We start from the raw sequence: 27,899 nt of genomic DNA on the forward strand, positions 1-27,899 counted from the left end.
CAAACAAGTCATTGCTTTTAAAACAATTGTCCTCTCAGGTTGGTAATGTTTATTAAAACATTTGGTGGCCGGGTGCAGTGACTCACACCTGTAATACCAGCATTTTGGGTGGCCAAGGCAGGAAGATCTCTTGAGCCCAGGAGTTTGAGACCAGCCTGGATAACATGGTGAGACCGCTATCTCTACAAAAATAAAAGAAAATTAGCCAGGTATGGTGGCACATGCCTGTACTCCCAGCTACTTGGGAGGCTGAGGGCTGAGGTGAGAGGATCATTGCCTGGGAGATCATGGCTGCAGCGAGCCACGATCACACCACTACTCTCTGGCCTGGGCAACAGAGTGAGACCCTATCTCAAAAAAAAAAAAAAAAAAAAAAAAGGCTAAAAAATTCCACTTCTAGGAATCCTAAGTAATCAGAGACATACACAAAGATATACAAATAAGAATTTTTGCTACAGTGCTGTTTACAATACTGAAAAATTGGAAACAATCTGAAAGTTCACGAATATGGGAATGATTAAACAAATTATGGTGTATCTGTACTGTGGAATATTAATATAGCCATTAAAACTCATTATAGACTAAGATTGAATGGCAGACAAAGATGTTTGCAATGTATTTGTTAAGTAAAAATAGCAAGCTAAAAAACAATATGTATATTATGATCCCACTTTTTGTGTTAAAAAAGAAAGCATTGACCAGGTGCAGTGGCCCACGCTTGTAACCCCAGCACTTTGGGAGTCCAAGGCAGACAGATTACTTGAGCCCAGGAGTTCAAGACCAGCCTGGACAACATGGCAAAACCACGTCTCTACCAAAAATACAAAAATTAGCCAGGTGTGGTGGCATGTACCCATAGTCCCAACTATTCCTACTTGGGAGGATGGGTTGAGCCCGGGAGGTGGAGGTTGCAGTGAGCCAAGATCGTGCCATTGCACTACAGCCTGGGCAACAGCCAGACCCTGTCTCGAAAGAAGGAAAGAAGGAAGGAAAGAAAGAAAGAAGGAAAGAAAGAAGGAAAGAAAGAAAGTGTTTATATATGCTAAGACAAAAAAGAGAAACACAAAGACTGGAGGAGCATACAGCAAAATGTTAACAGTGACCATTTTTAGGTGACTGAATTATGGGTAACTCTTATTTTCTTTTTTATTTATTTGTAGTTTCCAAACTTTCAATAGTAAATATGTGTTACTTTTGTATTTAGAAAACGTAATAAAATTTGTCATGTAAAAAACTGCCCACCAGTATCCCAGTTGGCAATGTATTGAAGTCTGAATGATTAAACCAATTTTTCTGGAAGAGCTATTTTTCCCACTTTCCTACTCTGCTCAAGTATGTGGAGATAGACGATTGATTGAGCAACATGGAAGAAGAGAATTTCTGTCTCATTCTGTGTATCTGCCTCTCAGTGAGCCAGACATGGGTGTCTGCATGTTGAATCGCTCCTTAGTCACATTGCCTGAGAGTCAATATCCACATAGCCAAGGGCACCTGCTCCAGGTACTCTGCAACTGCAGAGCATCAGAAGGCATGCACTTGCTCATGCATTCAATCTGGAAATATGTTTTAAGTACCTACTGTGTGCAAGACACGGTTGCACGCACTGAGGACAGAGATGTGAACAAGACAAAGGCTACTTGCCAGCATGGTCTTTACATTCTAGCGGAAAAGAAAGACAGTGAACCCAAATCAGTAAGGTAATTTTAGATTGTGATGAGTGCTGTGAAGAGAAGCCAAACAGGAGCAAGAGAGAGTGAACGGGGCAGGAAGCACTTTTAAAGGAATGGTCAGGGAAGGCTTCTCTAAAGATATTTGAGTAGAGTCCTGAATGACGTGAAGGGGTGAGAAGTGGGATAATCATGACATTACTGGCCTTTTAAAAAAATGACACATGACACAGAAGAAAAGGAACAAGGCAGTGAGGAGAGAAGTAGATGGAAGGAAGAATGAACGGTAAATTCAGTTATGTTGAAAAGGGAAAAGAGATAAATAAAATTCTCTGATAATCCAGCCAAAAGCTTCATTGTAACAAGTGATTGCAGGCTCCTACGATAACAAACTAGGACCAATATTAAAGATGTGAGTTTCCTCTCTCTCTCTTCCCTTTGCTCTGGTAGAGGCTGACCTTGCCTTGCATATCAGTGGCCACCCACGGGCTTGGGTAAGATGTCCACTTGCTGAAGGTTCCCCAACTCACTTCTCACACTGATGTGCCAAACCCCTATTAACCTCAGTAGGGAAGGCACGAGGTTTAAGAGGCCAAAGAAAAGATCCAGAACCAGCAAACAAGACATGGGGTTTTATTAGGGGCTTACGTACAGGGGAGAGAGTCCAGTGGAGGTGGGTTGGACAGGAGAACCACCTTACATATAGAAACAGTCCAGTGGCAGTGGGTTGGGCAGGAAAACTGCAACCTCTTGCAAACAGCATGCAGTTTATATAGCATTTTCACTGAACACTCTCCCCTTAACGACCTCCACCTGGCAACCTTCATCTAACCCAAAACTCAAGGCCCCAATACCCTGTGCAGCCCCAGGGATGAGGCTGGGGTTCAGATGGTCCTCAGAGACAAGGAAATAATCTCCCAGTTGGCCACGCCCGGATTCCCAAGCTGGGAACACACATTCAGATGCGTCTGCCATACAGGGTCATTCTAAGGGTACACTTAAGTTATTGCTATCATGAGCATTTACCATACATACAACCACAATACCATCCCAATAACTGGAATTTCCATAATTACATACTCCTTTTAGGTTATGGCATTAAAAGTCCCTATTAAGACTTAAAAGTTTTCCCAGCTGGGATAATACCTCTCCTTCATTACCCCTTCCGCAAGGAATTCTGGAAGGCTCAGGATGGGAACATTCTCTTGGGCTGTGGAAATGGCCAGAAATGACTTCAAGCACATCGTCTTCCCCAAAAGAAAATGAGAGTAGGTGGACATGTAGTGATCAGAAAGCACCTTGAAGTGCAGAGTGTGAAAAATGGCGGATATTGCTGAGTAGGTAGTTCTAAAGACAAACTTTGCTTTTCTTAGCATTTTCAAGTACCAGCCAGGGTTAAGTCAATAATGAGTTTTGTTGTTTGTAGATCCCCTCAGTCAAGTAAATTAAGCTCTTGGAGGGAAGGAGGTAGTGGTGCAAGATGACTCTTCAGGCTACTGGGAGAACTTTTAGTATATTACAGGTACTGCCAGTGCCATCATGGATTTCATGTCAGCTATAGCTGTAGCCAATATTAAACTGGTGAGCAAAGTTTGAGAAATGAATTTGGCTGTCATTCTAAAGGTAGTAATTGAATACATAGAAGTCTCTGTACACTCAGTGACCTCCTCCCTCTCTCCAACCCATGTAAAAAGTGCTAGCACATAGCCCTTAATTACCTAACATATCACCAAAAAGACTGGCCCACCAAGTAAATAAATAGCTAAAAAGGGCAAAAGGAGGAAAACAAAAAGCTTGATTCCACAATAATCCACAAATTGAGTTTTCCAATCTGGAATCGTCAAGAGAAGACTATGGTTTTGTCCTTACAATGCCAAATGGTGGTGGGGGTGGGAAAGCTAATCAGGTTACCAAGAGACATACAATAGCAATTTGATTACAACTTCTAGTCCAAATGTGTCTGATTGGCTAACAGTGAGTCTCCCTAATTAGAGTCACAGACCCAAAGCATTCAACACTCAGTGGTTTCATCCTCAACAATTCAGATATTCTTACAGATGGCATCTGTTGTTCTGATTTGAGTGTACGCTTTCAGTACACAGCTCAAGAGAGTACTGATTACAAGGCCAGCAAGGAAACTTAACTCACTGATAACCAACAAGAAGAAACTTTTTAAAACAGGGGGCTGAGGAAAGAGGAGGGTGGAGTGAAATGGAGAGTATTAGGGGGTTGGTGCCTCTATGCCTGCAAGCTGAAATTCAACAGTTTAGTTTACACATTAAATGATCCATAGTTGAGGGACCTGACCAATTTTTTGTGTCTCCCAACCATTCATTTGGCATAGCATACATATGACTAATCTGACATCTAGATTTTGGCACTGGTGCTGATCCGGTATTATTGTTCCCCTTACAAACAAATCAAAGAGCATTCAGAAATGTCAAGCCAATTTGGATAGATCCTTTGGGCAAGTATATGCACATAAATGAGTGTCATGAATGTTTTCTAAGTATACCAAAATGATGTCAGGGATGTTAACCAAAGCCCTTTTTCAGCCCATTCCCTGGGCCTCACCTGGCAACACTGAGCTGGACAGAGCATGATCCTGACCCTGTATGGAAAATCCTATGTTCCCGTAAGTGCCTAGGAGATTTGTACCTGGCTACATTTTTCCTCATGAAAGTCCACGTCTTGGTGACAATAGTAGGGGGCCAGTGTTCCAAAGAATTTTGAATTCTGTCAACACATGGACTTCAATCAAAGGTTACGTGCTCCTTTGTGATTTGTGGCTTAATCTGTGGCTTGTTGCAGTGGCAGCCTAAGCTGGGCTAATCAAGTATCGGTGGAATTTCTGTCTCTCCAAGAGTGTTCTTGTTAATTGTCCACTTTTGATAAGTCTGAGATGTTATGAACAATGAGATACATAAATGTAGAAGTTCACTTCTAGCTTTAGAAAACCATGACAAAATTCTACTTGCTTCCTGATTCCAGAAGAACTTCCAGGCCAAAGCTTTGACAACAAAGGCTACTTCTGTGGGGAAGAAACAATGCCTGTGTATGAGTCTGTGTTCATGGAGGATGGGGAGACAACCAGAAAAATAGCACTGGAGACTGAGAGACCACCTCAGGTAGAGGTCCACGTTTGGACTATTCGAAAGGGTGAGCAAGACAACATTAATTTCTCATCTTTGTAAGGGGGCACAGAAAAGGATGAGAGGACTCACTTTAATTTTGCTTCAACCTGTTCCTTCGTTTGGATTAGAAGTTTTTTTGATTGCTTGGAAACTGACACATCTAACGCTATTGCCATTATGGCCTTTCAAATTTAACGATGGCCTATGCTAAAGATCACGTATTGACCCTTGGGTTTCCAAAGCTGTCTTTTTCACACCACCAAAAGCTGGAGAAGTGATTCTCAACCCTGGCTGCCCATCAGAATCATCAGGGAGAGTTTTGGTTTCCTTTAAATACCAAATATCTGGGCCCTACCCCCAGAAATTATGATTAGTTGATCTGGAGTGGGGCATGGGCATCGGTGTTTGTTCGTAATGCGTCTCAGGTGATTGTAATGTGTAGCCAGGATTACAAACTATCAAACTGTAGTCTGTCATTCTTTCCAGAGTAAAGTTCAACAACCATGGAAACCCATTCATTCAGGGCAAAGCTAAGTCCCTAATATTGTGATGTGTATTATGGGGTAAAACAAATTTAAAACATCCTCCCTGCCCTCAAGAGGGTTATAGTCTTACTGGAGAAACCCCAGTCACAATGTTCAGTTCCTTTTCTGATTATTCGCAGTGACTACCACAGCAAGCCACATTCTGTTCATTGTGATCGTACAGCTCTTCTAACTTTTTGCAGGCTCAAGACTAGTGCTGATTTAGTGTAGTCAAGGTTCCTCGTACTCCAAGTGGATAAGTGAGATTTCAGCTGGAAAATATACACATCTTTTTGCTACTGGCTCTCACATAAGGCTCAAGAGTACTCAAACTTCTGTGTGCTTCAGCATTACACAGGGAGCTGGTTTTAAATGCGGATACCTGGCTCCATCCCAGAGATAGGAATTCAGTAGACCTTGGGTAGAGTCCAAACATTTGCGTGTTTAACAAATAGGCAGATGATTCTAATGCACGTGGCACTTGGACCAAGCTTTGAAAAAGACTGCTCAGTGTTTATGAGGCTTTTTTCTCTCCCTTTAGACAACAGTCTTTATCTAAAGAATGCATTTCTCCCTAACCCTTAAAAAAAAAAGATGCTTGAACATGTATATGTTTCTCATTCATGCTTATTTTTGGTCTATGCCTAGGAGTGTTGATTTGCCATCTTTAACTCCCTAGCTCATCCATAACGGGACACCTAGGACTAGGCACTGGTTTATTGCGATTCCCCAGCAGTGGGCCCACTATTCATCATCCCACATCTTTCACCTCTCAGAGGTGTGCAGATGAATTTCAACTTGCTAATGTAGCATCTGAATAGCCCCCTGTTCACAGTGCTAGGTTATCAAGGTCTATGCTTGGTGGACACAAAAAAAAGAGGCTTAATCCACTTTACCCGTTTAAATGGGCTGGTAACATGTTGCTCCTTAACTATAAGGGCAGTTGCCAGTTGTCTACCTGTTACTGTGATAAAAGTTATTCAGGCAAGCTTGAGACTGTGGAGGGCACTCTATTTTAACTCTCCCCATTTATGAATAAGGAAGGCTGAAGGATCTGAATATTTCCCAAAGGAAAATATGCTTTTCAGTGGGTTCAATGACAAGGGTGGCTTCTCCATTTACAAAACCAACCTGCCTGCAATCCCACTGCAGGCTCTCAGTGCTTAGCCAGGAAGGCAGCCCAGTGGTTTGGCATGGACACAGTCTACCCAGGTTGGGGGCAAGGGCAGAATTTCTAATACTGCCTTTAGCTGAAGAAGCTCCAATAAGCACTTATGCTAGATTCCATGTGGCTTTCCCTAGGAGAGAGTCCCATGGTCAGCAGCACTATCTCCATCCACTGGAGAAGCCGAGGGGAAGCCAGTAAGCCAAGGAAACAAATGGAGTCAATTATAACCCTTGAGCCATCCAATTTCCTGGTTAAACACATTACACAGCCCAGCTCGATACTCTTAAGCCCTAGTAATGAAATGATATGCTGAGCCTGAGCAGAAAAAAGGGAGTTGATGGTTCCAGATTGAGTGCCTGACCACTTGCCCCACTTTTTCCTTGGCCCTAGGCATTCTCCAGCACTTCCATATTGAGAAGATCTCCAAGAGGATGTTTGAGGAGCTTCCTCACTTCAAGCTGGTGACCAGAACAACCCTGAGTAAGTAGTGCTTTTCTTGACTGCTCCCTGGAAAGCACATCCAGTTTTCAATTTAGCATAGCCACAGCTAAAGTCCCTCTGCAAACTCAGTGAACATTAGCACTACTCAGTATCAACACTACAGGATGTTCCATCTCTCTTCTGGCTGACTTAGCAGTGAATGGGGTGTCTGAATGTAATCTGAAAAGCTTGGACATGGTGAATACAAACCCAGATGTAGTCTGAGTGTAGGATACCTCAGGTCAAGGGTTCCTGAATGTCTTTAATGAAACTGCTAAACAGAGTCTCAAGAGGGTTGGAGAAAGCTCATAAGATTCCAGGTCTGGTATATTTGTGGAGACTTCACATCTGGAAGGGTGTGTCCTCTGGTGGTGGGTTTGAGAGGCAAAGAGAAATTGAAGGCATATCAATTCCTGTGTTGTGTGAAAGCTCTTTTACTCGTTGGAAACTGCCCCTGGGTGGTCATGTTTCCTTAGAAGCATTCAGGCACTCAAAAATACTTGCAGCTCTCCCACTTTCCACACTAGATGGAGCCTAGGGACTAAGATACTGCTAGGCATTGGGGCGGGTGGTGAGCACTTCTAATGGGCTAAAAGGCACACAGTTTCTATCCATAGGGAATTATAATGGATGAGACAGAACATGAAACTGCCTTCAGTATGAATTAGTATAGTTCTGAGGAGTTAAATATCAAAGTGCTCAGGGGAATTTGCAAAGAACAATGAGATGAGAGCCAGGTGGGCTTAGTTGGGGAAGGCTTCGGGGAGGAGGTGTGTTTTGAAAGAGAAGGGTATGACTGGGCAATGGGTCAGGAAGTCAGTCCAAGAAAAGGGTGCAGCCTAAGAGAAGACTCAGACAGGAGCAAACAAGAAATGTGGGTAGGGGAGAGGAATGATCACAAAGGCCACAGAAGGTGCACTAAAAGATTAGAAGATTTGGAGGTAGAAAGCAGTCATAGGGCCTGAAAAAAGCCAGTAAAATGTTTAGACATAAGGCAAGTAGCATCTGTCGTTGCTGCAAACTTACAAATAGCATAGAGATATCAATACGGTGCTTTGGAAAGATGTCTTTCGGCTATCAGATGCATCTATTACATTAAGCACATACTTTGATGAAACCAGATTATGAAGTGCCCAATTTATCATGCTAGGACATTGGAATTGATCTCCAGGCCAGAGAATGCCAGTGGAGGTTTTTAAGCAAGTGAATGGTGCATTCAGGTCTGCTTGCTTGCTTGCTTGCTTTTTCTTTCTTTCTTTCTTTCTTTCTTTCTTTCTTTCTTTCTTTCTTTCTTTCTTTCTTTCTTTCTTTCTTTCTTTCTTTCTGTCTTTCTTTCTTTCTTTTGGAAAGAGGTCCTCACGGTGTGGAGTGAAAGGTGGACCCTTAGTAAGAGAAGTGGGATAGTCTGAATTAGGAAGTAATTATACTATATTAAATCAGTGAGACAGGGGAGGAGAGGTCACTGTGAGAAACAGTTCTGAGGTTAAATCAACAAGATCAGCATCAAGGAGAGAAATGAGTTTGGAATGGGTCTGATATTCATAACTTGACTGGGTGAATAGTAATACCATTCACCAACAGTGAAACTGTGAAGAATAAGCAGGTATTGGTGAAAAAGAGTTTCACTTGGAACATGTTTAGATTAATATGCTTAAGAGTCATCTGAGCAGAGTTATCCAATAGGCAGCTGGAAAGAGAGCCAAGGCAGTCAGTTGCTTGTGTTTGGCAGGACTAATAGAAAATAACAGGACAGTATGATAATTCAAATGGAAAAGTTGGGAGTCCTTACATGTGAGTAAGAAAGGAGGCAGAGTCTAGGATCCTAGGATCAATGACAGTACTTTTGAAGTTACTTGTTTTAGTTCATACTGTGAACAAGGCATTATGCTAGGTTCCAGGGGACTTAAAAAATGATTTAGATGTACTCTGTGCCCATGGCAGGATTTGGGGTATATAATGGAGTAGAAGGTATGTGCCTCAAACTGTGTGTAGCTGAAGGAAGTTGGTATGATCCTACAGAGTCACCTAGGAGCAAAGAAGAACAAACCCAACTCCTTTATATAATGTGCATAGCAGAGCGCAGCACATTATAGAGATTCAGTAACAGCTGGTTCCTTGCCCAAATCCTCTTCTCGTTTTTTGTTTTTCCTTCTGTCTTCCCATTGAGTCACAGAGAATGGGGAAAAGGGATAAATCCAAGGGAGAAAGGAGCAGATAATTCAAGCCCATAGGGAAGGTGGGTCATGTTCTCATGTGGCTAAGGGAAAGAAAAGAGGTTCAAGACAGGTTTGGGCTTAAGAGGAGTTGGCTTAACTTGGACTAGGAGTTCTCCAGTTGCAGTACCATGAGCACAGGAATAAAAAGAAGACAAAAGACAGTATCCAGGTGGGCAGAGACAACAGGGGATGGAAGGGCTACAGCCAAGTTTACTCTGAGTGGAAAGGGATTCCATGGGGTATGTAAGAATGGATGAGGAGCCATGGGAAGTGACTTAGGGTGCCAAGGGGGTATAAGGACAGCATGTGGACATAGGAGAAAGCAACGTCAAGAAATTTTTAACAAAAGATAGCAGGAATAGAGAAAAGAGTGATACATAATCAAATAGTAATCAAGTAACCCAAACCAATATTTGGGAACCCTAAGGGTGAGCAAAGCCCCAGTAATACAGTAGGTGCTGTTTTCCAAAGTGCCTTTTTGACCTGGTGCCAAGTAAGCTGCCTAAATAGCTAACAAGCAGATATTGAAGCATTTTGCAAATGCTAAATATACTGTAAAAATTCCAAGAATAACACTTAGGTTTTGCTCTTGAGGAGGGGCAGTTCTGTATTATTCTTGGGATTCTTACAAATGCTATGGGTTGAAATGAAAACTTCATTTCCCATTTTCCATATCTGCCACTAGAAAAGGGTTTTGGGGGCATTTTTTGAAACCAGCTGACATTTGTATTCCAAATCCCCTGGTAGGTCCATGAGTAAGTGGGTAAGCATGGGGTATATTGGTTCTATTCCTAATTTGCTCTGCTCTCCTCTTACACACTCCCGGCCACTTTGTGTTTATTTGCCTTTTAGGCCAGTGGAAGATCTTCACCGAAGGAGAAGCTCAGATCAGCCAGATGTGTTCAAGTCGTGTGTGCAGAACAGAGCTTGAAGATTTGGTCAAGGTTTTGTACCTGGAGAGATCTGAAAAGGGCCACTGTTAGGCAAGAAAGACAGTATTGGATAGGGTAAAGCAAGAAAACTCAAGCTGCAGCTGGACTGCAGGCTTATTTTGCTTAAGTCAACAGTGCCCTAAAACTCCAAACTCAAATGCAGTCAGTTATTCACGCCATGCACAGCATAATTTGCGCCTTTATGTGGAGTGGTGTGTCAGCCCTTGAACATCTCCTCCAAAGAGACTAGAAGAGTCTTAAATTATGTTTGGGAGGAGGAGGGATAGAACACCACAACACTGCTCTAGTTTCTTGGAGAATCACATTTCTTTACAGGTTAAAGACAAACAAGACCCCAGGGTTTTTATCTAGAAAGTTATTCAAGCGAAAGAAAGAGAAGGGAATTGCTTAGTAGGAGTTCTGCAGTATAGAACAATTATTTGTATGAAATTATACCTTTGAATTTTAGAATGTCATGTGTTCTTTTAAAAAAAATTAGCTCCTCATCCTCCCTCCTCCCTCCCTCCCTCCCTTCTTCTCTCTCTCTCTCTCTCTCTCTCACACACACACACACACACACACACACACACACACGTCCATACTCACATTAAACTAAAGCTTTATTTGGCAAAGCTGGCCGAGACTCTATGTTACTTTTCCCTTGACTGGATCCCAAGTAGCTTGGAGGTTTTGGTGCCCAGGAGAGTAAATAATTGTGAACAAAAGGCTCCGCCCTTAGGTCTTTGTGGCTGTTTAAGTCACCAACTATAGAGGCAGGGTGAAGAATAAGAACACTATTTCATGGCCTCATTCACTCACTTAGAAATGGTAAATAATTTTTCCCTAATGATACCACTTTTCTTTTCCCCCTGTACCTATGGGGCTTCCAGAAAGAAGTTAAATTGAGTAAAATGATCAGAAACTGAATCCATGTAAGACAAAATAATTGTTGAAGAAAGAAGCTGATAGAAGTCAAAAAGGCCATCTTGTTGCTTTCACATCAGTAAAATTTAGCAAGTAATAGATCAGTACTCACTAATATTTTTGAGACCATAGTTGTCTGGCCAGAAAAATTATATTAAATTACTAAATTCTAGAAGCTCTTTAAAAGGGAAGTTTTCCTTCTTCTCCAATTACAGGAGTTGATTTTTACTTTGCAAAGTGGCTTGTTCCTCATGAGTATCTGCATGTTGGCTCTTCAGTTAAGAAAATTATTGATCATTTAGGGAGCTGGATATTCTGATATTTTTATCCTAAACCTTCCTACTATCCTTGCCTTATTCATCAAGCAGGTATTTTAGCTGAGAATTCTAGAGAAGGCTTCTCCTAAAATGTCTACTTGCAGCCCAATACCAGAGCATAAATTATCCATTCTGTGGTCTGGCTTTAGAAATCATCTTTGTGGGAAGACTTAATTCTTCACAGCAAGGATCTCAGGCATGCCTTCTAGATTTGTTCCCTCTGAGGGGCAGGAATGAACTGTAGAAATGTTTTAAGGACCCAGAAACCCCATATGTCTCATTCCATGACTATAGGTGAGAGAATTTTTCCTAAGAGGATTTGACACCAATAGGGGAAAATGTAAAATGTTCAGTCTTTATGACAACCTGGCATAAAGGAGTCAATTTTTATAAAAGAAACACAAGGGCCTTATGGCCAGGGCTTCTGGGGACAAGACTCTCACCAGTTCATCACACACGTTCTCCTCGGAAGAGAGAAGCAGGACATCCCTGTTGAAAGGTCACAAAGCATTTGTGTGTGTGTGTGTGTGTGTGTGTGTGTGTGTGTGTGTGTGTGTGTGGTAAAGGGGGGAGGGTGTTATGCAGCTGCTCCCTACATCCCAGAGGTGGCAGTGTTTCCATAATGTGGAGACTAGTAACTAGATCCTGAGGCAAAGAGGTGTTTCTCCTTCTGGATGATTCATCCCAAAGCCTTCCCACCCAGGTGTTCTCTGACAGCTTAGCCTTAAGAGAACATGCAGAGAGTTTCCCTAGATATACTCCTGCCTCCAGGTGCTGGGACACACCTTGCAAAGTGCTGTGGGAAGCAGGAGCTGGGGAGCTGTGTTAAGTCAAAGTAGAAACCCTCCAGTGTTTGGTGTTGTGTAGAGAATAGGACATAGGGAAAAGAGGCCAAGCTGCCAGTAGTTAGTAGAGAAGAATGGATGTGGTTCTTCTTGTGTATTTATTTGTATCATAAACACTTGGAAAAACAAAGACCATAAGCATCATTTAGCAGTTGTAGCCATTTTCTAGTTAACTCATGTAAACAAGAGTAACATAACAGTATTACCCTTTCACTGTTCTCACAGGACATGTACCTAATTATGGTACTTATTTATCTAGTCACTGTATTTCTGGATTTTTAAATTAATAAACAAGTTAATTTTGAAAAATCATCTGTAGTCTTGTTGCATAAGTAATTGACTCTCTGGTCAGTACTGACCTTGGACAGGGTAATAGGTCATGGGTGGGTGCGGTAGTTTCACAATCACCTTGACATTCTTATACTATAGCACAGTGGTTAAGAGTGTGAACTTTGCAGTCAGACTATTTAGATTTTTAAGCCCAGCTCTGTACTTACCAGCTGTATTTGTCAGTCTCCCCAACTATAAAATGGTATAATAGTGGTATTATTTCCCTTCGCCTGTAATCTTGCAGTGAGCTTTAATTTAGTCATTGCATATAAAGTGATTAAAATAGTGTCTGGCGCATAGTGAGTATTCATTTATGACCATGGATATTCACGGATGTCATGGCACTGAAATTGGCTGTTGATTTCTGATCTCCCTTTAGGTCAAGATACTTAAGAGATTGGGTACAGAATGCCATTGACTTAGGTTTCAGTGCGGCCTCAATTTTGGTCTGCTGCTCACATTATTTTTTTTACAAGCATTTGTATAGGAATCAGAGTAAGAGTTTTGTCACATATGTTGATCCAAACCAAATCCCCTCAAGCTCCCAATACTAGCTAAATTTGTGCTATCACAGAAGCCAAAATATGAGAGTGCTTCAAGAGAGTAGTCAAACGTGTCAGGTCCTGCTGAGAAGTCAAATAATATAGATACAGAAAAGTATATATTGGTGTTAGCAACACAGAAGAAAAGTGTTGGTGTAGTGATTGGAACAGAAACCAGATGGGAGTGGACTGTAAGAAGTGTGTGGAGAGATGAGGAATTGGAGACAGCAGCTAAAGACAACTCTTTGGAAAAGTTCTACTGCAGAGTATGGAGAGATACAGTGAAGGAAGGAGCTGGAGAAGGATATGAGGTCAAAGGAAAGCCATTTTGTCTTAAATGTGGGAGCTATTTGGCCATATCTGAATACTGGGGTGGCAGGGTCCTATAGAAAAGATTGAAAATAATGAGGAAAAGGAGATTAGCCTGTCGTGTGAGATGCATAAGAAGCCATGCCTCCATGCTGCACCCCTGGAACTCACAACAGTTCTTGACCCACACCCTGGATGGAATTTTGGCCTCTGGTTGCCAACACTCATGCTGAGCTGTGTGTAGTACCCCTTTACACCCAGCATACTTTCTTCTGAAATGTTGGGCTTTAGATCCCAATATTGCTCCACCTCCATTGAGGGAACTGCAAATAACTCAAACCAGACAGCTTGGCCCTCTTTCTCCGCTTAGCCACATCCGCATTCCACCTAGTCCTGTCAATTTGGTCTCCTAAATGTAGAAAATGTTTACAGGTTTTTCTTCCCTATAGTCTCCTCACCTGCCGCCACTGTGATTCCCAGGAAGCACTGAGAAGTTCTGCCTGTTACAACATGTTACCCACCCTTTCATTCCTTTCTTGCTTTGACCCTTGAAGAAGATCAGAATATGACACCCCCAAATATGACACTTTGGCAGAAGGATTATTTTGACCTGCAGGCAATTGAGAACCAACAGATATAGACACAGTTATCTGCCTTCCCCTTATCTGCCTAAAAGCAGGGGATGAATTTCCCTTTGAGAAAGATGCTGCCCTAATATGGTTTGGGTTTGTGTCCCCACCCAAATCTCATGTTGAATTGTAATCCCCAATGTTGGAGGAGGGGCCTGGTGGGAGATAATTGGATCATGGGGACAGATTTCCTCCTTGCTGTTCTTGTGATAGTGAGTGACTTCTCATGATACCTGGTTGTTTAAAAGTGTGTAGCCCCCTCCCCCTCCTCTGTCTTTTCCTCCTGGTCTGGTCATGGAAGAGATGCCTGCCTCTCTTTTGCCTTCTACCGTGATTGTAAGTTTCCTGAGACCTCCCCAGAAGCCATCGTGCTTTCTGTAGAGCCTGTGGAATCATAAGTCAATTAAACCTCTTTTTTTTAGTACAAATTACCTAGTTTCATGTATATCTTTACAGCAGTGTGAGAATGGACTAATATACCCCCATTCATACCAGGGAGAGAAGAGTGACTCTAATCATTGAAGATTGGAAGTCAGCAACAAGATGAGTTTGCAGAAACAGACTGCTATGGTTTGGATATGGTTTGTTTGGCCTCACCAAGTCTCATGTTGAAATTTGATCCCCTGTGTTGGAAGTGGGACCTAATGGGAGGTGTTTGGGTGATGGGACAGATCACGCATAAATGGCTTGGTGCTGTCCTTGTGGTAATGAGTGAGTTCTTACTCTTGGTTCCTTGGAGAACTGGTAGTTAAAAAGCCTGGCCTCTCCTCCTCTGTCTCTTGCTTCCTGTCTCACCATGTAATCTGCACACACAAGCTTCCCTTCTTCCACCATGAGTGGAAGCCACTGGAAGCCCTCACCAGAAACAGTTGCTGGTGCCATGTTTTTTTTTTGTATAGTCTGCATAATCATGAGCCAAATCAACCTCTTTTGTTTACAAATTACCCAACCTCAGGTATTCCTTTGTAGCAACACAGACTAAGACAAAGACTTTACTAAACTAGCCCTTACCCTCCATTAGTTCCCCTGTATATGTTCTAGTCACTTTCCCACATTTTATCCTCCCTTGAATCCCAAACCTTTCCTTTGTTAAAAGGCCCTAAGTGTAACCACTTGAGTATCACTTCCTTTTTATGAATTTCTGTGCATGTAAATATTAATAAAAATTGTGTGCTTTCCCTTCTGTTAATCTGTCTTTTGTTAGTTTAATCCACAGTCTCCTAGTTACTGAACCTAAGAGAGTAGAGGAAAAGTTTTTCCTCCCCAACACCTACTTCCATGATGGGCTCTGCTAGAAAAAGAAAAAATGTCGATTGACCGCCTGTACCACCACACATATCAACACTGCTGCCAACTGCGCTATTCCTGGTAGGGGCTCTTGCTGCTGGTCTAGAGATGCCACCACAGTGGTGATGCTCTGGAATCCTCAGCATTCTCAAATGGTACCAGATCCTGTGCACAAGTAGAGAGAGTACCCTCTTTCCTCCCAACCTGTGATGTTACACTCTATCAGCTTATGTGAAACCAGTTAACAAATAGTTCTTGAGTGTGTATTATGTGCACCAAAGCAGGGTCTTCCTGTGTCTCAGAGTCTCACAGTTTTTTATGGAAACAAGTCATTCAGATTCTACTTTTATCCCTTTTGCCAGTATGCGGAGTCTGTGCTGAGTACAAGCCTCCAAGACAGACAGACTACTGTCTTCCAAATTCCTCTCCTTTTGCGGGCACATGTACTGCTTCCATTCCCCTCTGAAACCCTCACATAATTTGACATCAAGGGGCCCACCCCACCAGCCTAGCAAACATGCCCAGATACTTTTGAAAGCTCCACATGGGAGAGGTAGCTTCTTGAATGCAAAGCTCCACCTACAGAACACTGTCCCCCAAATATTTCATATGCATGTACAACTTTGTGCCTTTGAATATGCTCTTTCCACCAGTACAGTGTTCTTTCTTCTTCTGTGACTGGTCAACTTTTCTACTCATCCTTCAAACATCATTGCCCCTGTGGAACCTTGCCTGCTCACCTCCTGGTTTGCCACCATATTCCCTTTCTCCTTATGTACCCTATCTTCCAACCATGGCAGGCAACTCAGGATCCTGGAATTTACCACATTCTCAGGACTTCTGAGCCTTCATACACAGCTCCCTTTGCCTGGAATGTTTATTCCCTAATGTCTCTACTTAACAAACACCTACTAATTGTTAAAAGCTCACATTGCGGCCGGGCGCCGTGGCTCAAGCTTGTAATCCCAGCACTTTGGGAGGCCGAGATGGGCGGATCATGAGGTCAGGAGATCGAAACCATCCTGGCTAACACGGTGAAACCCCGTCTCTACTAAAAAATACAAAAAACTAGCCGGGCAAGGTAGCGGGCGCCTGTAGTCCCAGCTACTCGGGAGGCTGAGGCAGGAGAATGGCGTAAACCCGGCAGGCGGAGCTTGCAGTGAGCTGAGATCCGGCCAAGACTGGGCGACAGAGCGAGACTCCATCTCAAAAAAAAAAAAAAAAAAAAAAAACCTCACATTGCTCAGCTCTGAAAACTTGAAAACTTGTCCACCTCCTTCAGGCAGGTTAGTTAGTTCTTCTCTACCCCGTGCTTCCAGGAAATAATCACTAAAGTATTCCTGTGCCAGCCACTATAGTAATCAATTGACATTCATGTTTTTTCATTTAATCCTCACCACAGCCCTGTGTGGGAAGTATCATTATTGACCCTATTTTAGACTTGAGAACATTGAAGGCATTCACCTTTTACATGCCATTATATGTAAAAACATGAAATGTTTGCTCAGTCATGGTCTCCATGATTAGATTGGAAGGCGCTGAGAAGTAAGGGACCCAATGTCCAGCACGTCCAGACATTCAGTAAATATTTGCCAAGTGAAGAGTCCATCTGGTGAGATTCTTTCTCCATTTGGGAGAGCAAGCAGTTCAGGGAATACATAAATACGCAGAGGCTAGGCAGATTTTCAGGACATTTTCTCTGTACCCTACTCTAAAGAAAACTAATAAAACTTGCGTTAACAAGTACAAATGAAGAAAAGTTCTTGTTTGCTTTACAAACTGATTTGCCGTAAGTTGTCTTTCAAAATAAATGATAAATATTGGATTTACACATTGATTTTTCTAAATGCTTAAAGCAAAATGTCCTTGCATGTGTGGCATAGGCTTCACAGTAATACCAAGCTGTGAAGAATTTTTGCTAAGACTTCAATATTGTGGATAAGTAATATCTATATTTCTACATATGCTATCTATACTAGAATATAATACTTATAATAGCTATAATATACATCACAGGCCAGGCATGATAGCTTATGCCTGTAAGGGCAACATAGTGGGGCATCCATCTCTACTAAAAATTTAAAAAATAGCCAAGCATGGTGCACATGCCTATAGTCCCAGCTACTCAGGAAACTGAAGCAGAAGGATCACTTGAACGCAGGAGTTCAAGGCTGCAGTTATCTATGATCATGCCGATCATGCCACTGTACTCCAACCTGGGTGACAGAGCAAGACCCTGTTTCATAAATATATATAAAACAATACTTATATATCTTTATATCTTTCTCTGTGTGTGTATGAATACTTACGCTCCAACATGGTGTGTATGGAGCCTTCACAAAATGGCCCGTACAACAGACCCAATGCCTGACTTCAAGTTGATGTAGACAGAAGGAATTCTAAATTGCCTCCCAGTCTAAGCAGTCCCCAATCTAAGAATAACATATTGGCCAAAAGTTTAGAATTCAGCATGCATTTTCTTACTGAAACATCATTCTATTTGATCCTCAGATTCCCAGGCCAGTCCACACAAGCCTCTTGAACCCTGAATATAGCCAAGTTATATATAGTACTAATTAGTACCCGCTTAAGCTCCATCCTGGGGGCAGGGGCAGGTGATGAGGAGAGGAGTGAGCAGGGAGTTTCCTCTCACTTTTCTGGATGGGATGGATGGGAGGGAGGCAAGGCACAGGCCCTAGGCAAAACCTCAAAGAATACAAAGTTTGTACTTGACAGCTTCTTCTCTCCATGTCATCATACACTCTCTGGGTTCTCAGTGCCCTCATTCCTCTCTTCAACTCCAGCTATCCCACCTGCCTTGTTCCACAAAGAACCTCAGACTTCCCCATTAACCACCTCACACAACAATCAAAACCTAACTCCCTCCAGGGCAGCTGTCTGGCATTAGGAAGGAAGCAACTTAAGTGAAGTAAATGATAATTGCTTAACCCTCAGATACCTTTTCACTTTTAAATACTTTATTATTCTTTATTACCCTCAAAATGCATTCCCCAATTACAAAAATAAAGGCAGAGGGCTAAAGTGAGTGAAAACCTTCTGGCAGTGGAAACAATAGAAGGGAATTTTGGGGATGAGAGGGATGAGATTTTGGTTGATGGTAGAAGTAGGCAGCACCAAGTAAATAGGCCATACCTGTCCTTCCTAAGCATCCGTAATCCGGGCCTTCTCCCCTTACAAAGAGTGCTAATATTATTCCTGCTCTTCCAGCTTTCTCTCTCTTTCACTTCTGAACCTGCTACTTCTCTAAAATGGCCGGGTTTGGGTTTATTGTGAGATGTAGCAGCTTGCATGGCAGCCAGAGGCCCTGGTGAGGAGGAAGGGGCTAATGGTCTACATGTGTTCCTGAAAACTGTGCCATTGTCCTCTGGCATTCACATGGGCGTTGCCATAGGAGGGAGCAGCTCAGAAAGGAATTCTGAAGCTCTGGAATGCATCCGCATAGGGAGCCCACTTCATCAAGAGGTAAGTGGGGGAGGGGAAGGAAACGCTGCAGAAGGGCATTGGCCCTTTTCAGTCCTTCAATAAAGCTGTTCACCTCTGTTCAACTTATCACCAAAATTAATAACAAAATAACTTTGGGGTCAAAACTATTGAGGAGTTCACCCCAATCAGGGAACCAGGAGAAGACAGAGTTAATACACGCAAACAATTCCTATTTCTTGTTTCGTACATCTCTTAATCTTTGTTTCCTTATCTGTAAAATAAGGATAAGAATAATCTCTATGCCATAGGGTTCTTGTCAGGCTTAAATGAGTTAATAAAGTGTTCATGAGAGTGACTGACGTATAATTGCACAGTAAATGCCTTTTAAAAAATTAGACCAGGTGTAGTAGCTTATGCTCGTAATCCCAGCAATTTGGGAGGCCAAGGCAGGAAGATCACTTAGAGACCAGCCTGGGCAACATAGAAAAACCCCATCTCTAAAAAAGTTAAAAATAAATTAGCTGTGTGTGATGGCACATGCTTGTAATTCCAGCTACTTGGAGGCTGAGGCAGGAAAATCACTTGAGTCCAGGAGTTCAAGGCTGCAGTGATCATTCCCACTGCACTGCAGCCTGAAGGACAGAACAAGACCCTGTCTCTAAAAAAAATAATCAAAGAAAAATAATTTTTAAAAACTAGGGGAACCCTTTGTTCTTGAACTCTAGTAGTTAAAAGAAAAAGGAAAACAGTCTCAGGCTGGGTTAACTTCAAACAGAAAGTGGAACCTAAGCCTGTCTTTGAAGGAAGTGCCAACCTGAAATGGCCAACCAGGAGAAGCCTTTTTGGGGGTCCTGGTATAAAACAGGAGAGGAGGCTGTCCCTACAGGGCTTCAGTCAAAACTTAGTAAGAAGAAGAACCTGACTGTAGTGCCAAAGAGAGGAGGAAAAATCTACACACTAGAAATTGGGAGTTGTGGCTGTTGCATTTAGTTTTAATTACATGACTACAAGGTGGGAAAACTGGTTAACCACACTTCTTTTCTTAAAAAAAAAAAAAAAAAAAAAAAAAAGATCGTCGGGTTGTTTTTGACTATAATTTCAGTAAAAACCCACAGTATAACATGTGACATGGTTATTTCCAATGTCCGTTTACTCATAGGCTATAATAACAGAAAGGCTTTCATTCATTCATCAGCTATTTATGGACCACATACAGTGGGCCAAGCACAACACTTGTTTCTGGGGTTCCAATAGTCAACAAGATAGATGCAGTATCTGCCCACATGGAGATTACAGTCTACTAGGGAATACAGACACTAGACAAGTTATTACACGTGTGATGGGTAGTATGAAAGGGCGAGTCCAAGGTGCTGTGACTAAGTCATAGGGACTTGTCCTCATCATGGAGAAGTAAGGAAGACCTTCCAGCGGAAATGACACTGAAGGTGAGACTTAAAGAAGAGTTAGGAAATGGGGTTCCATACCATATTTTGTTTGAAAACAGAGTTTCACTGCCTTAAAAGAGAACAACCATTGGACTAAAGCATTGATTCTTCAGGTGATTCCTGTTATAATATAGGTGCCCCTGGTAGAGACAGCTGGTAACCACTATAAATATTTCCCTATAAATAAATTCCACCAAGGAAAATAAAAAGTAGAGCCTTAGGGGGTTAGAGCACAAGACAGGAACATTTTGATGGAGGGAAGGGATATAAATCTGAAGTATTATCTGAAAATTCAAGCTTAAATGTGGCTCTCCAAGGGGAGATGAGGGAATCACTTAGGAGCTGGAGTGGGGGCAGTGGTGTACCAAAGTGAGAAGTATTTTATCAATGACTGTTTAGAATTGCCAGCATGTGGTTACAATAAAAGTCTGACCAACTTTTAGTCGGTTTTAATATTGTTTTTAAATTATTCATAAACGATGCACCAGCTTATTGATTGAATCCTGTTGGAGCACTCTCCACCCACCCCACCCCCCCGCCACCACCCTGCATGCCACTAGATGGCAGTCACACAGAAGTTGGAGAAAGGCAAACACTAGTAGTAGTCAGCACAGTTATCAGGAGCCCTTTGCTCTGCAATTCTAAGAAAATCAGCTCTCTGGAGTACCTCTTGGGATATGGCCTCTTCTCAAGCAGCTGAAGTCATTATTGTACACTTGCCGTGTTTGTGCAGGGGAAAGTAGCCATTTATTGCCCTGAACTCATGTCAGGCAGAGAGGAGAATTGAGGCAACTATCTGGTTGTCAGGCAACCAAAAACCCCTCCTGCAAGGACTAGCTGATTGTTTTCTCAAATGTCCCTTTTGCTTTGGCTAGCAGAGACCCAGTCTGAGTACGATTACTCTCCTGGATCTGAAACAAAGGCATAATCACATGGGGTGGGATTGGAAAGGACCAGATATTAACCCCAAGCCACAGGCAAGGGGATGTCTGGAGCAAGAAAACAGGCTTGAGAAGGCTCTGATGCAATGCAATGGGTAAGGAGGAGGGTGTTTGGGTGGAAGGAAAAGGTCAGTGTGCATTTGAAGTCAAAACTGTGGCCTATGGGATGCCCTGAAGTTTTGGAAACTGAGGACAAGCTCCAAGAATATTGAGACATTCTGGCAAGTTTGGAGAGGGAACACCTCCAGAAAAACACAGACAATTCGAGCTGATTGAAAGGCTTTGGATTCAAATGGGATTCTGTGTTGGATGAGAGGGGAAAGTTTGTAAGCAAGTATAGGGGAAGGAAGTTCTGGGACGGAGCAAAAGGAAGGGAGGACCTCAAAAGTAAAGGAATTCTAAACGTCTTTCCAAGATGGTAGTCTGCTAAAGTTTTGGGGTAAATATGACTATCTCCTTGCCCTCCCAACAAACTAAAAAATAGACAAATTTGGTCTTGGCCACCTATTTTGCTGTCCCCTCGTACCTTTTAGCTCCCATCCCTGGTGCTCAGCACCCTCTTTTTTCCCTTGGAGTGTTTTCCAACATTGGTAGAAGTTAGAGAACATTTGGGGTTTGGCTCTTTGGAGTGGTACTAACCAAGCAATAATTCATCTATCAAAGTTTGACTACTATTATACGTATAAAAACTGTCAAATTCCTGAAGCACACATGGCACACAGAAGACTAATTCTAACCCACTAGACCTGCTTGGAGCCATTGCTGATCCCCATTCTGCTTTTAGGATGAAAGTGTTTAATGCCCTACCCTGAAGCAAGCTGATTAATTCAGACTAATATGTCAATGACTGCTAATAAGTTGATGCCCTACTAAATGAAACATTTGTACCCTATGAAGAAAGGTCTTTGTTTAATTTAGTGGTTCCTAAACATTTTGAGTCCATATAACTTATTTTATCAATCAAAACTATCTGATTATCCCATGACGGTAGTTGTACTTCTAGTGTCTGCTGATTGAGAAAATATATAATGAAAAAAGTTACTATACAGTTAAAAAGTTACATATGCAGAAGGTTTTTTCCTTTATTAATCACAACAGTACCATGTATGATTGAGAAATAGTAGCAAACATGTGTAAGATATATTTAATCAAAATAAAAGCCTTGTTCACAAGCTGATTTGCAGGTTTCTCACATAACTCCTTGGCTCCCCAGAGTATTGTGGCCCCAGATTAAGAACCACTGTCTGAACGAGAACAAAAATGATTGAAGCAGAAACTTTAAATCTCTTTGAAAGCTTCACACTGAAGATACTTTAATGTCAGGAGGGTAGGGTAGAGCCTCTCCCCAGTACCTCACAGATGTATTTTCTGTAGGAGGTCTGGGCAGGGCTAGTTAATAGCTAACAAAATAAAAATAAAGAAATGTTCCTGTTTCAGGGAGCCACCCTAAGTGCTCATGTGAATAACTTCCACAGAGACCAATGCTGGAGGAAGCTGGTGGAATATTCAGGGTTTAACTTTTGGAAGTAGAGATTGCCAAACAATAGACCATTCATTAAAGTTTGGCTACCATCAAAATACAAAAGAATCAATTTCCCCAAACAGGGCTAATGGAGAAAAGCCACACAACTGTGAATATACAAAAACCCACTTAATTGAACACTTTGAAAGGGTAAATTGTATGACATATGAATTATGCTCATTAAAAGTGTTATTTTAAAAAACAAAATGAGTATCATCAGGAGCACTTAGTTCAACACAGTTGCCAATATTAAGTTCCCCATATCTGAGCACCTTGTACCTCCAATATCCAGGGCCTGTGAATTTAGGCTATCCTCAGCTCCGCAGAAGGTGGACTCTTACTGATATTGTCCATCTGACTTTGTATATTCTGAGAGGAGATGATAATTAAAAACATCAGATAGTAAAGTAGAGTAGAGTGGAGGGGTTAAAATACCAACACTGGAATCAGTCAACCTGGTTCCCTGTCCTTGCGTATGACTTTGGGTATGTCATTCCGTCTCTGTGAGCTTCATATTTTAAATCCATGTGTTTCATCACATTGCTTGCTCCTGCCTCCTGACATTGCTTTATATAGAAGTGTTTTCTTTCATCTCTGAATATTTGAAGATTTTCTAGATATCTTTGTTATTGAATTTTAGTTTATTCTATGAAAATCATTGTATGATTTCTATTCCTTTAAATGTCTTCTTTTTTGCTACTTTATATCTATATATTTTTCATTTTAGATTCAGGGGTACATATGCAGGTCCCACAATATGCCCTCTCTTGGAATATGTTCCATATATACTTCAAAAGAATGTGAATTCTCCTGTTGTTGGGTGAAGTGTTTTACAAATGACAATTAGGTCAAATGGTTGTTAGTGTTGTTTTGGTCTTCTGTATTTTTTAATTTTTTTTAAATTTTATTTATTTATTTATACTTTAAGTTCTAGGGTGCATGTGCACAACGTGCAGGTTTGTTACATAGGTATACATGTGCCATGTTGGTTTGCTGCACCCTTCAACTCATCATTTACATTAGGCATTTCTCCTGATGCTATCCCTCCCCCAGCCCCCCACACCCCCACAGGCCCCAGTGTGATTCCTGCCCTGTGTCCATGTGTTCTCGTTGTTCAACTCTCACCTATGAGTGAGAACATGTGGTGTCTGGTTTTCTGTCCTTGTGACAGTTTGCGTAGAATGATGGTTTCCAGCTTCATTCATGTTCCTGCAAAGGACATGAACTCATCCTTTTTTATGGCTGCATAGTATTCCATGGTGTATATGTGCCACATTTTCTTAATCCAGTCTATCACTGATGGACATTTGGGTTGGTTCCAAGTCTTTGCTATTGTGAACAGTGCCACAATAAACATACGTGTGCATGTGTCTTTATAGTACCATGATTTATAATCCTTCGGGTATACACCCAGTAATGGGATTGCTGGGTCAAATGGTATTCCTTGAGGAATCGCCACACTGTCTTCCACAAAGGTTGAACTAATTTACACTCCCACCAACAGTGTAAAAGTGTTCCTATTTCTCTACATCCTTTCCAGCATCTGTTGTTTCCTGACTTTTTAATGATTGTCATTCTACCTGGCATGAGATGGTATTTCATTGTGGTTTTGATTTGCATTACTCTGGTGACCAGTGATGATGAGGGGTTTTTTTCATATGTTTGTTGGCTGCATAAATGTCTTCTTTTGAGAAGTGTCTGTTCATATCCTTTGCCCACTTTTCGATGAGGTTTTTTTTCTTGTAAATTTGTTTAAGTTCTTTGTAGATTCTGGATATTAGCCCTTTGTCAGGTGGGTAGATTGCAAAGATTTTCTCCCATTCTGTAGGTTACCTATTCACTCTGATGATAGTTTCTTTTGCTGTGCAGAAGCCCTTTAGTTTAATTAGATCTCATTTGTCTATTTTTGCTTTTGTTGCCATTGCTTTTGGTGTTTTAGTCATGAAGTCTTTGCCCATGCCTATGTCCTGAATGGCATTGCCTAGGTTTTCTTCTAGGGTTTTTATGGTGTTGGGTCTTACATTTAAGTCTTTAATCCATCTTGAGTTAGTTTTTGTACATGGTGTAAGGAAGGGATCCAGTTTCAGCTTTCTACATATGGCTAGTCTGTTTTCCCAGCACCATTTATTAAATAGGGAATCATTTTCCCATTGCTTGTTTTGTCAGGTTTGTCAAAGATCAGATGTATGGTGGTATTTCTGAAGACTCTGTTCTATTCCATTAGTCTATATATCTGTTTTGATACTAGTACCATGCTGTTTTGGTTACTGTAGCCTTGTAGTATAGTTTGAAGTCAGGTAGCATGATGCCTCCAGCTTTGTCCTTTTTACTTAGGATTGTCTTGGCTATGCAGGCTCTTTTTTGGTTCCGTATGAACTTTAAAGTAGTTTTTTCCAATTCTGTGAAGAAAGTCAGTGGTAGACTGATGGAGATAGTATTGAATCAATAACTTACCTTGGGCAATGTGGCCATTTTCACAATATTGATTCTTCCTATCCAAGAGCATGGAATGTTCTACCATTTGTTTGTGTCCTCTTTTATTTCATTGAGCAGTGGTTTCTAGTTCTCCTTGAAGAGGTCCTTCATATCCGTTGTAAGTTGGATTCCTAGGTATTTCATTCTCTTTGTAGTAATTGTGAATGGGAGTTCACTCATGATTTGGCTCTCTGTTTGTCTATTATTGGTGTATAGGAATGCTTGTGATTTTTGCACATTCATTTTGTATCCTGAGACTACTGAAGTTGCTTATCCGTTTAAGGAGATTTTGGGCTGAGATGATGGGGTTTTCTAAATATGCAATCATGTTATCTGCAAACAGAGACAATTTGACTTCCTCTTTTCCTAATTGAATACCCTTTATTTCTTTCTCTTGCCTGATTGCGTGGCCAGAACTTCCAATACTATGTTGAATAGGAGTAGTGAAAGAGGGCATCCTTGTCTCATGCCGGTTTTCAAAGGAAATGCTTCCAGTTTTTGACCATTCAATATGATATTGGCTGTGGGTTTGTCATAAATAGCTCTTATTATTTTGAGATATGTTCCATCAATACCTAGTTTATTGAGAGTTTTTAGCATGAAAGGCTGTTGAATTTTGTTGAAGGCCCTTTCTGCATCTACTGAGATAATCATGTGAGTTTTGTCATTGGTTCTGTTTATGTGATGGATTACGTTTATTGATATGTGTATGTTGAACCAGCCTTGCATCCCAGGGATGAGGCTGACTTGATCATGTTGGATAAGCTTTTTCATGTGCTGCTGGATTCGGTTTGCCAGTATTTTATTGAGGATTTTTGCATTGCTGTTCATCAGGGATATTGGACTAAAATTCTTTTTTTGTTGTGTCTCTACCAGGTATCAGGATGATTCTAGCCTCATAAAATGAGTTAGGGAGGATTCCCTCTTTTTCTATTGATTGAAATAGTTTCAGAAGGAGTAGTACCAACTTTTCTTTGTACCTCTGGTAGAATTCAGCTGTGAATCCGTCTAGTCCTGGACTATTTTTGGTTGGTGGGCTATTAATTATTACCTCAATTTCAGAACCTGTTATTGGTCTATTCAGGGATTCAACTCCTTCCTGGTTTAGTCTTGGGAGGGTGTATTTGTCCAGCAATTTATCAATATCTTCTAAATTTTCTAGTTTATTTGCATAGAGGTATTCATAGTATTCGCTGATGGTAGTTTATATTTCTATGGCATCGGTGGTGAGATCCCCTTTATCATTTTTTATCGAGTCTATTAGATTCTTCTCTCTTTTCTTCTTTATTAATCTAGCTAGTGGTCTATGTATTTTGTTGACCTTTTCAAAAAACCAGCTCCTGGATTCATTGATTTTTTGAAGGGATTTTTATGTCTCTATCTCCTTCAGTTCTGTTCTGATCTTAGTTATTTCTTGCCTTCTGCTCACTTTTGAATTTGTTTGCTCTTGCTTCTCTAGTTCTTTTAATTGAGATGTCAGAGTGTTGATTTTAGATCCTTACTGTTTTCTCTTTTGAGCATTTAGTGCTATAAATTTCCCTCTACACACTGCTTTAAATGTGTCCCAGAGATTCTGGTACGTTGTGTCTTTGTTCTCATTGGTTTCAAAGAACATCTTTACTTCTGCCTTCATTCGTTATTTACCCAGTAGTCATTCAGGAGCAGGTTGTTCAGTTTCTATGTAGTTGTGCAGTTTTGAGTGTGTTTCTTAATCCTGAGTTCTAATTTGATTGCACTGTGGTCTGAGAGACAGTTTGTTGTGATTTCTGTTCTTTTACATTTGCTGAGGAGTGTTTTACTACCGATTATGTGGTCAATTTTAGAATAAGTGTGATGTGGTGCTGAGAAGAATGTATATTCTGTAGATTTGGGGTGGAGGGTTATGTAGACGTCTATTAGGTCTGCTTGGTGCAGAGCTGAGCTCAAGTCCTGGATATCCTTGTCAACCATCTGTCTCGTTGATCTGTCTAATTAATATTAACAGTGGGGTGTTAATGTCTTCCATTATTGTTGTGTGGGAGTCTAAGTCTCTTTGTAGTACTCTAAGGACTTGCTTTATTAATCTGGGTGGTACTGTATTGGGTGCATATATATTTAGGATAGTTAGCTCTTCTTGTTGAATTGATCCCTTTACCATTATGTAATGGCTTTCTTTGTCTCTTTTGATCTTTGTTGGTTTAAAGTCTGTTTTATCAGAGACTAGGATTGTAATCCCTGGTGTTTTTTCTTTCCATTTGCTTGGTAAATATTCCTCCATCTCTTTATTTTGAGCCTATGTGCATCTTTGCATGTGAAATGGGTCTCCTGAATACAGCACACCGATGGGTCTTGACACTATCCAATTTGCCAGTCTGTGTCTTTTAATTGGGGCATTTAGCCCATTTACATTTAAGGTTGATATTGTTATGTTTGAATTTGGTCCTGTCATGATGATGTTTGCTGGTTATTTTGCCCATTAATTGATGCGGTTTCTTTATAGGGTCAATGTTATGTACAATTTGGCATGTTTTTGCAGTGGCTGGTACTCGTTGTTCCTTTCCATGTTTATTGCTTCCTTCAGGAGCTCTTGTAAGGCAGGCCTGGTGGTGACAAAATCTCTCAGCATTTGCTTGTCTCTAAAGGATTTTATTTCTCCTTCACTTATGAAGCTTTGTTTGGCTGGATATGAGATTCTGGGTTGAAAATTCTTTTTTTTAAGAATGTTGAATTTGGCCCCCATTCTCTTCTGGCTTGTAGGGTTTCTGCCAAGAGTTCCGCTGTTAGTCTGA

At 41.3% G+C, this 27,899-nt stretch overlaps 1 protein-coding gene across 5 annotated transcripts in view; it reads left to right on the forward strand.

Moving 5' to 3' along the window:
- The window catches only part of CHRDL1 (chordin-like 1), a 121,655-nt gene extending 109,136 nt beyond the window's left edge, over window positions 1-12,519 (forward strand). For 2 of the 5 annotated variants that reach the window (XM_011984507.1, XM_011984506.1), the window contains exons 10-12: window positions 4,659-4,826; window positions 6,884-6,973; window positions 10,042-12,519. In XM_011984507.1, the coding sequence (XP_011839897.1) occupies window positions 4,659-4,826; window positions 6,884-6,973; window positions 10,042-10,172 (389 nt within the window). In that variant the 3' untranslated portion in view covers window positions 10,173-12,519. The remainder of the gene's footprint in view (window positions 1-4,658; window positions 4,827-6,883; window positions 6,974-10,041) is intronic. The other 3 variants (XM_011984508.1, XM_011984510.1, XM_011984509.1) reach the window with 2 other exon arrangements.
- Window positions 12,520-27,899: the final 15,380 nt, after the last annotated feature.

The sequence above is a fragment of the Mandrillus leucophaeus genome, unplaced genomic scaffold (genome assembly GCF_000951045.1).
Source record: "Mandrillus leucophaeus isolate KB7577 unplaced genomic scaffold, Mleu.le_1.0 Scaffold269, whole genome shotgun sequence".
Classification (NCBI taxonomy): Eukaryota; Metazoa; Chordata; class Mammalia; order Primates; family Cercopithecidae; genus Mandrillus; species Mandrillus leucophaeus.